At 55.0% G+C, this 12,244-nt stretch overlaps 1 protein-coding gene across 1 annotated transcript in view; it reads right to left on the bottom strand.

Moving 5' to 3' along the window:
- The window catches only part of TTBK1 (tau tubulin kinase 1), a gene marked incomplete at its 3' end in the record, with an annotated part of 42,982 nt that extends 31,703 nt beyond the window's left edge, over positions 1 to 11,279 (bottom strand). The window contains exons 1-4 of the mRNA XM_080700499.1: positions 11,027 to 11,279; positions 8,235 to 8,396; positions 543 to 690; positions 128 to 201 (exon numbers count right to left, since the gene is read on the bottom strand). Of these exons, the coding sequence (XP_080556625.1) occupies positions 128 to 201; positions 543 to 690; positions 8,235 to 8,396; positions 11,027 to 11,278 (636 nt within the window). The 5' untranslated portion in view covers position 11,279. The remainder of the gene's footprint in view (positions 1 to 127; positions 202 to 542; positions 691 to 8,234; positions 8,397 to 11,026) is intronic.
- Between the last annotated feature and the right edge of the window lie 965 nt (positions 11,280 to 12,244).

The raw sequence follows: 12,244 nt of genomic DNA, 5'->3' as shown, positions 1-12,244 counted from the left end.
GGGGAGGGGGCAGGCCCACCTCAGCTGCATCCCGCCCAGCCTCACCCCAAAGTGGCGTGCCCAGCCCTGCTCACCCCTCCTGGGGCGGCGGTCCCCAGCCGCGGGGCAGGACGGGCCAGGGCCTCACCTGGAGCTGCATGACCACGTAGTTGAACTTCTCGTTCCTGCCACAGCCGATGAACCTGCACACGTGGTCCTTCCCTGCGGGGCACAGGCCGGGACAGCTCCTGCTCGCGCCGCCCGCCCACCCCTGGGCCGCTGGTGCAGTCTGAGTTCCTGGCCCCCCAGCCCTGGTCCCTGCCCTGTGCTTGTGCTGCCCAGGGCCCTGTGGTCGCTCTTCCACTCTGGCCTATCCCCTCCTGCAGCCCAAAGGCCCGCCTTGCTCTGCCTCGACCAACACGGCCTCGTGCCCGTCACTCCCCCGGACGCTGAGCCCGCCTCTCTTAGACCACCGCCATGCATTCCTCCCCTAGCTCCAGAGTCCCAGCACCCTCCCAGCCCCATCACCTCCTCCCTCCCAGCCCCCAGCCCCAGGCCCACACCTTGTAGCTTTTTGAGCACCGCCACCTCCATCTTGAGAACCTGCTTAGGTTGCTGGGCTGACTCCACCTTGAGGGCCACGTTCTCCCTGGTCAGCAGGTCCATGGCCTCATAGATCTCACCAAAGCCGCCGCCCCCGATCTTTTTCAGCTACGAAGATGGAGGACAGGGCATACTCAGGCAACAGGCTGGCCAGCTCCGCACCCCACATTCTGCTGGCTATATCCTCCACTGATGGAGGCAGGGTGTTTTTTTTTTTTTCAGTACTATTGGTGGAGGCCAGGGCCATTGTACCTCTCAGCTACACCCCAACCCTATTTTTATTATTTTTATATTATTATTATTATTATTATTATTATTATTATTATTATGTGGCACTGGGGTTCCTGGAAACCCTTCTACCTCTGGGCTACACTCCCAGACCTATTTTACATTTTTATCTGGAAACAGGGTCTCTTAAGCCAGCGTGGCTGACTTCGAAACTGTGCGACCCTCCTGTCTCCGCCTCCCAAGCGCGTGGATTACAAGCGTGCGCCACCATATCCAGCTTTTATTCTTTATTTTGAAACAGGGTCTCACTGAGTTACAAAGGGTCTCAATAAGTAGCTGAGGCGGTCCACGAACCCCGATCCTTCTGTCTCAGCCTCCCAAATGCTGGAATTACAAGTGTGCGCCACCACACCAGGCTTATTCTTTCTTTTTTTTTTTTTTTTTGAAGATTTAAAGAATATTAAAAGATAGAAATACAGAAAATAGAAATACAGAAAATAGTTACAGCCCCATGCCAAAATGGCATGAGGTGGGAGGGTGGCCCAGGCCAACTCACCACTCCCCTTTATTCTTTATTTTGAAACAGGGTCTCACTGAGTTGCAAAGGGCCTCACTAAGTGGCTGAGGCTGGCCGCAAACCACAGTCCTCCTGTCTCAGCCTCCCAAATGCTGGGATTAGGAGCTTGCGCCACCGTGCCCGGCTCTGGCACGGGGTATTCTTGAAGGAGAGGACTCCACATCTCCTGTCCTTCCCCCACCTTCCCCTTGGTGTCCCCAGACAGACAGCTCAACCCATGGTATGCAGTTCAAGGCTTGCACACAGCATGCACTCACACACAGGGCCAGACATCAGGCAGGTAGCAGGAACAGGTGGGAGAGCCCTGTGACTCCGTACAGACCTGGAGATGAGACCGCCTGCCCAGGGTCCTAGAGAGAGCCTACACCACCCTGGCTCTTTTCTTTTCTAAGACCACAAATACAACGTTACCCCAGTGCTGCCTTGACTGAGCAACCCCTATCCAGAAGGGAAGCCAATTCCCGGACCTCTCAGCCTGGGGTGGGAACTGGCTGTCCCCGGGGCCAGCAGTCTCCTGAAACCCTCCCTGGAGGGAGAGGGAACTCGCAAAGGGTGTCCGCAGCCCGTGGCCGCCCGCTGCAGCAGCTCACATTACTTCGTAGGTCCCTGGCCAGGTGCCCCAAACCAGGGTGACCTCCTCTCCAGCACAGGGAGCTGCTGGAACAGAGGGCAGAGCTTTGAGAGGCAGAGAGCCGAGGTCTGAGCCTCCCTCCTGCGGCCTCCCAGAGTGGGCAGTGAGGAGCGCCAGGGCGGCAGTGAGAAGAGCTGGCAGCCTGAGCCAAGCTCATCGAAACACTCACAGCGTCTGCTTTTGTAACAATGCCGAGCTGTTTGTACTACTATGGCTTTGTGGTATAATTTGAAGTCTGGTATTGGGATGCCTCTGGCATAGTTCTTATTGCTGAGAAGTGCTTTGGTTATTCTGGTTTTTTTCCCCAAATGAATTTATATGACAGATAAGTTTTCTTCTATTTTTGTGAAAAATGATGAGTTTGTGTGTGCGTGTGTGTTGGTACTGGGGGGTTGAACCCAGGGGCATTCTACGTCTGAGCTACACCGCCCGGGCCAATTTTATTTCTTATTTGAAAACAGGGTCTCTCTAGGTTGCTGAGAGGCTCACTAGGTTGCTGAGGCTGGCTCTGGACCTGTGATCCTCCTTTCTCGGTCTCCCAAGCACTGGGATTACAAGGGTGCGCCACCACGGCCAGCACAATGATAGCATTTTGATAGGGACTGTGTTGAATGTGTGGATCGCTTTGGTAAGATGACCATTTTGATTATATTTATTGTGCCTGTCCAAGAGCATGGGGCATCTTTCCACCTTCTAAAGTCTTCTTTAATTTCTTTCTTTAATGATTTATATATATTTTTTGCAGTACTGGGGATGGAACCCAGGGGCATTCTACCTCCAAGCTGTACCCACAGCCCTATTTTTTATTCTTTATTTTGAAACAGGGTCTCAATAACTTGAAGAGGGCCTCACTAAGTAGCTGGGGCTGTTCACGAACTGCGATCCTCCTGTCTCGGCCTCCCGAATGCTGGGATTACAAGTGTGCGCCGCCACGCCGGCTGATGTACAATCTTCACTGTAGAAGTCTTCCACTTCCTTAGTTAAATTTGTTTCTAAGTATTTAGAAACAAATTTTTTGAGGTTATTGTGAATGGAATTGTTCTCTTTCTTTCTTTCCCAGTGGATTCATGATTGGTGTAAAGGAACGCTAATGATTTTTATAGGTTGATTTGTATACTGCTACTTTGCTGAAACTATCATCTTTGAAAGCTTTCTGGCTGAGTTTTTTTTATCTTGTAGGTAATGGATCATGTCATCAGCAAACCAAGATAGTTCAGTTCTTCTTTCCCTGTTTGTATGCCTTTCTCCTGCCTTATTTTGAGGCTGGAGTCAAGTACTACGTTGAGTACGAGTGGTAGACGGGCATCCTCGTCTTCTTCCTGATCTTCAGAGCAATTCTGTCAGTTTCCCCCCATTTGCAATGCGGCCGGCTCTGCATGTGGCCCCTATGGTGTCAAGGTATGATTCTTCTATTCCTAATTTCTTCGGCATTTTTCTCGTAAAAAAATAAATTTTCATGATAAAAAGTAGATTTTGTAAAATGATTTGTGGAGTGACTGAGGAGGATTAGGGAAGAAAGACAAAGTCATAAAGAGTGTAGTAGTTGACATAATACTACGAACGTATACAAACTACCAATTCCAGTATCAAAGACATGGGAGGGGACCGGGAGGGAGGAGGCCCGACGGAGGGCGCCAAGACCTGCTGCCTGCATTTGTCCAACACTCTGTACTCCAATGTGACATAAAACCACAACGCACCAAGGAAATTAAAAAAAAAAACTGGAAATAAGAAAAACAGTTAAAAAAGTTAAATCACTTCAAGTTGGGCACATAATCCCAGGACTTGAGAGGCTGAGACAGAAGGATGGCAGGTTCAATGCCAGCCCTGGCAACTTAGTGGGACCCTGATTCGAAATAAGTAAAACAAGCCCAAAGCATAGTTCAATCTGGCTTCAATCTTCAGTATAAAAATTTTTTTTCAACTGCATGCCAGTAAATTCCAGGGACTGGGGAGGCGGAGGCAGAAGGATCCCAAGTTCAAGGCTAGCCTGGGGAACTTAGCAAGACCCTGTTTCAAAAAAAAAAAAAAAAAGTCCTAGGGATATAGTTCAGTGGTAGAGCGCTTACCTAGTACTGGTGAGGCTCTGGGTTCAACCTCCAGCAACACACACACACACACACACACACACACACACACACACACACACACACACTTATTGAGACTCAGAGGCCCAGTCTTGGTGGTTGAAGACCCTTTGGCAGTGATGGGGGACTGCAGAGAAGGCGCAGAGTTCTAAGTTTGGTTTAAGAAAGATGTATAGCCCATGATCACCTCCACGGCCCAGGCCCACGTGGGCCTCTCTGGGCATCTCCCTGAGCCTCGGGTGTCCCGGAGGCTCTACCTGACGGCCACTGCAGCCTCCTGGGTCTCTGCCCCGCCTGCGTCTCTATTGCTGACTGTTGACTGGTGGTTGAGACCAGAGTGGAGTGGGGAAGAGGACTGGGAGTTCCGCAGGTTACAATATGTAACCTGTTTCAAAATAAAAATCAGGGCGTGGTGACGCGTGCTTGTAATCCCAGCATTCAAGAGGCAGAGACTGGAGGATTGCAGTTTACGGACAGCCTCAGCTACTCAGCGAGGCCCTTTGCAACTCGGTGAGACTCTGTTTTAAAAATAAAAAGACTAAAAAATAGGGCTGGGGGTGTAGCTTGGAGGTACAATGCCATGGGGTTCCATCCCCAGTATGGCAAAATCAATAATAATAACGATACTACTACTAATAATAATAATTAATAATAAAATAGGAGCTGAGCGTGGTGGTACATGCTTGTAATCCCAGTACTTGGGAGGCCAAGACAGGAGGACCCAGGTTCGCAGCCAGCCTTAGTTACTTAGTGAGGCCCTCCACAACTTAGTGAGATCCTGTTTCAAAATAAAGAATGAATGTTTCTGGGTTCAATCCCCAAACAACAAAAAAATAGAACAGGGCTGGGGGTGTAGCTCAGAGGTAGAAAACCTCTGGGTTCAGTCTCCAGTAACACACACACACACACACACACACACACACACACACACACACACAGTTAGTTGGAGTGCAAGCTGGGCGTGGTAGCATGCACTTGTAAACCCAGTACTCGAGAGACTGAGACAGGAGGATCAAAGGTTTGAAGCCAGCCTCAGCAACTTAAAGAGACTCTGTTTCAAAATTTTAAAAGGCTTTGGGGTATAGCTCAGAGGTTGAATGCCCCTGGGTTCAATCACCAGTAGAAAAAAAAAAAGAATAAATAAAATAGGAGTTCTGAGACTCAAAACTAGATCTGCCAGCCTCCCATTTGCTGGAGGGAAGGAAGGTGCGCTCGGGACAGCAGAGATGTTTCTGACATCTACTTCCCAGTTGCCCAGGTTTCCCAAGGACATTCCTCTAGGGCCTTCGTTTTCAGGTCCAGCCCCTTTCTTGGTCCCTCCATCACAGAACACCCATAGGCAGAGAGCGGCTGTTCTCCGGAATTCCCTCAACTGGCTCCCCACACACGCCTGATCGCCAGGCCTACTTATCCACTGGGCTCACTGAGTAGGCCCTGGCACTTCGGGCAATTCAAGAAAATGTTTTAATTAACTTATTTTGTTTTGCAGTACTTGGGATGGAGCCCAGGGGCATTCTACCTCCGAGCTACACCCCCAGCCCTATTTTTTTTATTCTTTATTTTGAAACAAGGTCTCACTGAGTTACAAAGGGCCTCACTAAATAGCTGAGGCTGTCCATGAACAGCGAGCCTCCTGTCTCAGCCTCCCAAATGCTGGGATTACAAGCGTGCGCCGCCATACCCGGTCTTATTTAATTTATTTTAAAATCAGATGGAAAAGTGAATTTGGGAATCAAAGAGAAAAAAATTTAATACATAATATGTATATTATTTCCCTTTACAAAAATGCAGTAACAAGCTACAATTCAGTACTTTCTTATAGAAGACAGGGCCACGAAGGCAGAAGCGCGTAGGTCCCATGAAAGTCCTGATGCAGCCCTGCACGGCCCTTCGCGGGGACATTCTCCCAGTCTCCCTCTGCCAGGCCCTCCTCCTCACCTCTCCTACATTTTTTCATGATCCCATCTCTTGAGAAGGACCTCCCTAAATTGAAGGAGAAATATGTTATGTCCTAGGATCAGCGATCACTTGGGAGGAAAGGGACCCAGGTTCTCAGCCCAGCTCCAGGGTACCCCGGGTGAATTTCTTTAACTCTTTGAGAAATCACTTTTCCTCCTGTGTAAATTAAGAGAGTTGGACTCCGTCACAGAGGCCATTTCAGCTTTGCGGTCCTATTTCTTGGATGGGCCGAGTTTGGTGGCCATGTTAAACCAGCAGCCAGACAAACTAGAATCCGACAAATGAGTTCATCTCTAAGCCTCCAACTCCTGGGAGGAGCAGCAGTGTCTACGCCATAGTTTGTTGCGATAACCAGGTGGGTGCCTCGCAGAGCATCTGACAGGCAAATACGAGGATTTTATTCTTACTGTTTGCTGTTCTGATTCTAATAAGCACTCCACATGAAGGAGAGAGTATTATTTTTAGATGTTTCACCTCGCCATGAATGGTGGTGCATGCCTATAATCTAGTACTTGAGACAGGAGGATCACAGGTTCTGGGCCAGCCTAGACTACTTAGTAAGGGCCCTCCTCAACTTAGTGAGATCCTGTTTCAAAAAAAAATATATAACTGGGCGTAGTGGTGCACGCTTGTCATCCCGGCATTTGGGAGGCTGAGACCGGAGGATCTCGGTTCAAGGACAGCCTCAGCTACTACTTAGCGAGGCCCTTTGCAACTCAATGAGCCCCTCTTTCAAAATAAAGAATAAAAAATATATATAGTGCTGGGGGTGTAGCTCAGAGGTAGAATGCCCCTGGGCTCCATCCCCAGTACTGCAAAATAAATAAATAAATAAAAATAAAATAAAATAAAGTAGAAAGTAGGACTGGGGGTGTAGCTCAGGAGTAGAATGCCTCTGGGTTCAAGCCCTAGTAACACACACACACACACACACACACACACACACACACACACACACACACAGTTTCACCTAGTGCCACCGCTCATCCCTGGCAATTTGTTCTTGGTTCCAGAGCTCTGTCTCCTATCGAAGTTCCATCCTTCACTGAGAATAAGGGCACCTGGCACCCCTCCTCCTCCTCCTCCTCCTCCTCCTCCTCCTCCTCCTCCTCCTTCTTCTTCCTCTCTCTCTCTCGGCACCCTCAGCCCTATTTTTTATTCTTTATTTTGAAACAAGGCCTCACTAAGTTGGGGAGGGCTGCTCTAAGTCGCTGAGGCTGTCCTCGAACCTGTGATCCTCCTGTCTCAGCCTCCCAAGCGCTGGATTTCACCACAAGCCCAGCTCTCCTTCCCTCACCTCCAGGGCCCCAAAGTCCCCTCCTCTGCATCTCTTCCTCCTCTCCGCCCCCATCTCTGAAACCGCCCCACCGTTGCCTCTTCCCTGGACCTCTGGGGTACCTGAGCTGCGGGGTGGCTGTTGCCATGGAGACCCGCCTGCACCGGCCCCACCCGCTCTCCAGCCGGCAGCCCTCCCGCCGCAGCGCCCGGGCCTCCTTCCCCTCCTCCGAGCTCCCCGGGGGCGCGCAGGAGCTCTCCATCCTGCCGCCCCGGCCTCTCAGAGGACCACCGGAGGCTCGGCGACGGAGGGAGAGGTGGACGGAGGCTCGTTTCCAATGGCTCCGTCTCCCGGGACGCCGCCACCCCCTTCCCGGGGCCCCCTCCCACTCTGGCCTGGGTCCCGCGGAGGCTCGGACTACACTTCCCAGCAAGCCGAGCAGCCCCAAGTCCCGGGCCGGAGGAGCGCGGTACGCCGGGAGATGGAGTCTCGGCATGCTGCGGAACCGGGAGCGGAGGAGGGTGGGCGAGGACGGGCGGACCGGCCGCCGCTCCCGGCCCGAGCCTCCCCACCCTCTGCGGGGCGGGGGCGCAGCCTGCTCGCTGCCCTTCCCAAGGTCCCCGCAGGCCGGCCCATCCCCCACCGGCCCTCCTCCCTCCCGCGCACCGCAGCCCAGACTCCAACCAGGACTTGTTCCAGGCCGGGCCCGGCCGGGAAGGGGGGAGGGTGGGGTCTGAGCGAGGGCACGGCCAAAAGTGACTGTCCACGTGTGTGGGCGGAAAAGGATGATCCCCATGCCGAGGGGACCAGGGACAGCGACCTCGCGGGGTGGGGCGCCAAGGGCACCTGTCTCAACTGGCCCCGGGCCCTCCCGCGGCCCCCCGGGTCACTCACCACCTTCCAGCGATCCTTGACCACGTAGTTGGCCGGCAGGATGTCGGCCTGCTCCCCTCCTCCGCTCATGTTGCTTTCGTCCTTAAGAGCAGCCGCTAGGCACTGCATGCGCCAGCCGGAGGGAGGGGTGTCCGCAGGGCCTGCCCTGAGGGGGCCATCTACCTGGGGAGTGGGGAGGGCCGTGAGCCCCACCTGCAGAAGTGGAGGAGGCTCCGCTGACCTGGCAGGCTCCTTGCTGGGCCTACCGGACAGATGCTCCAGGGGTGACTGGAGAAAGCATCCTCAGAGATGGAGGTCGGTGGGGGATAAAACTACCAACTGGAGACGACGGGAAAACCAGGAGGACACACATGTGGATGGAAATGGAGAGGACCCAGCGTGTTTATAGGATGGGGGACATTTGCCAAAGAGGCATGCGAGAAGGCTGGCTAGCCAGGGGGCAAACTAGACTAGGGTTCCGGCAGTGGGCCCCGACATGCACACCTTCCCTGGCCCACATCACCAAAGAGCCGTGAGCAGAGGCTGAGGAAATGGAGAAGACCTGCTGGCCAAAGGGTGCCCCACGGGAGACCCGCAGCAGTGTCCCGCTAACCAACGGCGGAGATGTGACCATGAGGAAAACGAGGGGACCCGCAGGTGCCGCTGGAGGAGGGCGCTGCTAAAACGCAGCTGCCCAGAGCACGGGGCTGGGGAGCCAGGTGGGGCGCCGGGGAGGGCAGGGTGATGGCCTCGAGAGATGGGTCTCAGGACCCTGTGGCCACTCCAGAGGCACAAAGGCGGGCGGCGTGGGGAGAGCAGGAGAGTGGGAGAGGCTGTGCAGAAGGCTGGAGGGACAGGCAGCAGAGCCTCTGGCCACATAGTTCTGGGTCTGCACAGGAATCAACCAGAAGGGTGCATTAGGGTGGAGAGGTGAGCCTCAGGTAGAATGTCCAGGCACACGTACACAGGACGCGTGGCGCACGTGTGTCCATGTGTGGCCCTGCGTGTGCCCCTCTGCGTGTGCGCGTATCTTTGGGCATGCGTCTATTCTTGTGTCTTTGTGTGTTGGTGTGTACATCAGTGAGTGTGTGTGTGTGTGGATGGTGTGCGTGTCAGCAAGGGCCCGGGAGAGGTGGCCCTCTGAGAGGAGGGACGCGGTCACCCTTTCCTTTTCATGAAATGACTACACCCGGCTGTCTCCCCCAAACCACACAACTTCAGAGTGTCAGGTCCGTTCCCTCCCACCGCAGTGGAATACAGGGCATCAGGATGAGGGGAGAGAGGGCGATGCGCTTCTGGAACAAAATGTGGAGAAGACAAGTTGAGGACAAGGCCAGAGAAGAGACTGAACTGGAGGAAGGGCCTTAAGAAATTGAACTTGGAGCCGGGCGTGGTGGGCACGCTGTGACCCCACCATTCAGGAGGCTGAGACAGGAGGATCGCGGCTCGCGGCCAGCCTCAGCTACTTAGTGAGGCCCTCTGCAACTCAGTGAGACCCTGCTTCAAACAAAAAACACTAAAAAACAAAACAAAACAAAACAAAAAACGGTTGGGGGTGTAGCTCGGAGTTAGGATGCCCTTGGGTCCCATCCTCGGTACCACACACACACACACACACAAAAAAAAAAATTGAACTTGGGCTGGGCGTGCAGCTCAGAGGTGAAGGCCCTGAGTTCAATCCCAGCATCACCAGAAAAATAAAATAAAGAAGCTCGCCGGGCATGGTGCTGCACACCTGTAATCCCAGTGCTTGGGAGGGTTGCAGGCTTGCAGGCAGCTTCAGCCACTTAGTGAGGCCCTCTGCAATTTAGTGAGATCTTGTTTCAAAAGAAAAAATAAAATCAGTCTGGAGGTGCAGCTCAGAGGTAGTATGCTCCTGAGTTCAATCCTCAGTGCCGCCAGGAAGGAGGAGGAGGAGGAGGAGAAGAAGGGGAAGAAAAAGAAGGAGAAGGAGAAGACGGAGGAGGAGGAGAAGGAGAAGGAGGAGGAGAAGGAGAAGGAGAAGGAGAAGGAGAAGGAGAAGGAGAAGGAGAAGGAGAAGTTGTAGTGAAGGCTGGGGGATACTCAGCGGTAGAATGCTTGCTTGCCTGGCGAGAATGAGGCCCTGGGTTCAATCCTAGCACCACAGAAAGTCATTTTAAAAAAGAAAGATGGACAAACTTAAAAGGAACAGATGAGGTGGAAAAGGAGGCCTGCCCTCCCTATCCACCGGCCCCTCGCTGCCCGCGGGTGGGATCATACTCAGCTCAGACGGGCTGGAAGGCACAGCGCCCCTGGCCGCCCCCGGCCTGCGAGGCAGGGCTTTGTGGTGAGTCAGGGAACGTGTGTGGGGTGTGTGTCTGTGTGTGTCCACCGAGTGCTGTGGGTGCACCCTGGCCGGGGCCCGGGCGCTGAGGTGTAACTATGCACGCTGCGGACCAGGTGTGCGTGGGACCCGAGCCCGGCAGGAGCTGGAGACTCCTGAGGGGGGGGCGGCAGGGAAGGGGCGAGGAGCTCGCCGAGGAGGGGCTGGGCAGGAGGACAGGACCCCGGGGGGGGGGGTCTGGGCACGGCTGGAGGAGGAGGGCGTGGAGGGGCTCTGGGGGCCCGGGGGGCTGCCGGCCGGGGGGGCTGTCAGCGGCGGGGGCCCGGGCGGGGCCGCGGGGGCTGCAGAGGGGGGTGGGCGCGGGCCGGGGCGCTGCAGGCCGCGCTGGGCCCAGGCGCTGCAGGCCGGCGTCCGGCTGGGGCGCGGCGAGGGCGGGGGCCGCGAGCCGGCAGCGGGCAGGCCCGGCGAGGCCGAGCAGGGGCCCGGGATCCCGCCCCGCCCGCCTCACCTGCTCCGTGCCCGCGGCGGCGGCGGCGGCGGCGGCGGCTCGGGGCGGCGCATCCCCGGCCCGGCGGGCGGGGCGGGCGCTCAGTGCGGCGCGGGGCGGCCGGCTCCCTCCCGCGGCGGCGGCCTCCCGCGCCCGACCATCCCGGCCCGGCCCGGCCCGGCTCCTCCTCGGGCGGCGGCGGCGGCGGCGGCGGCCGAGCGGGGAGCTGCCCACAATGCACTGCGCCGCCAGCATCAGCACCAGCCCTGACATCACCGCCCCGCCGCCCTGGCCTTACATCACCGTCCTTTCTCTGACATCACGCTCCGCCGGCTCCTCTCTCCACTCCTCTCGGAGAGCCCCTCCCCAGCAGGTCTTGCTTCGGTCTCCCTTTCACTCGACCCATACCTCAGCAAGGCGCCATCACTGCTCACCTGTCCCACAGTCTCACCTTTCTCCGGCGCCTTTTACCTTCCCTGTGGATCCCGCTGATCCCATCAACCTCACCTAACTGCCCTCCTTCAGCCTCCAGACGTGCATATTACTTTACCCCCGCGGCTCCTCACCTCCCCCCCCCCCGTACATCCCCATCACCGCCACTTCTAACCGTCCCTCCCTTGAACACACCACCCCTCACCTCTAATTCTTTAAAATTTTTATTATTTTGAGGTACTGGGGGGTGGAACTCAGGGGCATTCTACCTCCGTGCTATACTCTCAGACCTATTTTTTATACTTTATTTGGAAACAGGGTCTCACTAAGTTGCTGAAAACCTCACTAAGTAGCTGGGGCTGGCTTCGAACCTGCGCGATCCTCCCTGTTAGGCTCAGTTCCTTAAGGCTCCTCCTGGGTCACGTGGCTCCTGCGCTGACCCCTTTGTACGTTTTCTCCTCATATTACGCTTTGGGCCGTGCATAACCAACCTGATTATGCCACATATTTGAAAACATCACGAAGCGCTCTGTCACCGAGCTTCTTCTCCTGCAGACCAAAGGCCAGTGCAGACCCCCACCACCCACGGGGCCTCTAACACCCTCCGGTGCCTGCAACGCAGCTTCTAGCCCTACATCCATCTCCGCCCATTTGTCACGCAGGAAGGGGCTCTAACAAATACGGCCTGTTTCCCGGTATAAATATTATAAAACCTCTTGAATGTGGGCACTGTGAGGTCTGACCAGACGAAACCAAGAACAAAAGAACCCAAGAAAACATGAGAAAGAAATAGAAACGTCCCTGACC

Source organism: Muscardinus avellanarius (assembly GCF_963383645.1).
Source record: "Muscardinus avellanarius genome assembly, chromosome: 8".
NCBI classification, from domain to species: Eukaryota; Metazoa; Chordata; class Mammalia; order Rodentia; family Gliridae; genus Muscardinus; species Muscardinus avellanarius.
Note: the sequence above shows the minus strand (reverse complement) of the source record. Positions and strands in the feature narration are given on the sequence as shown.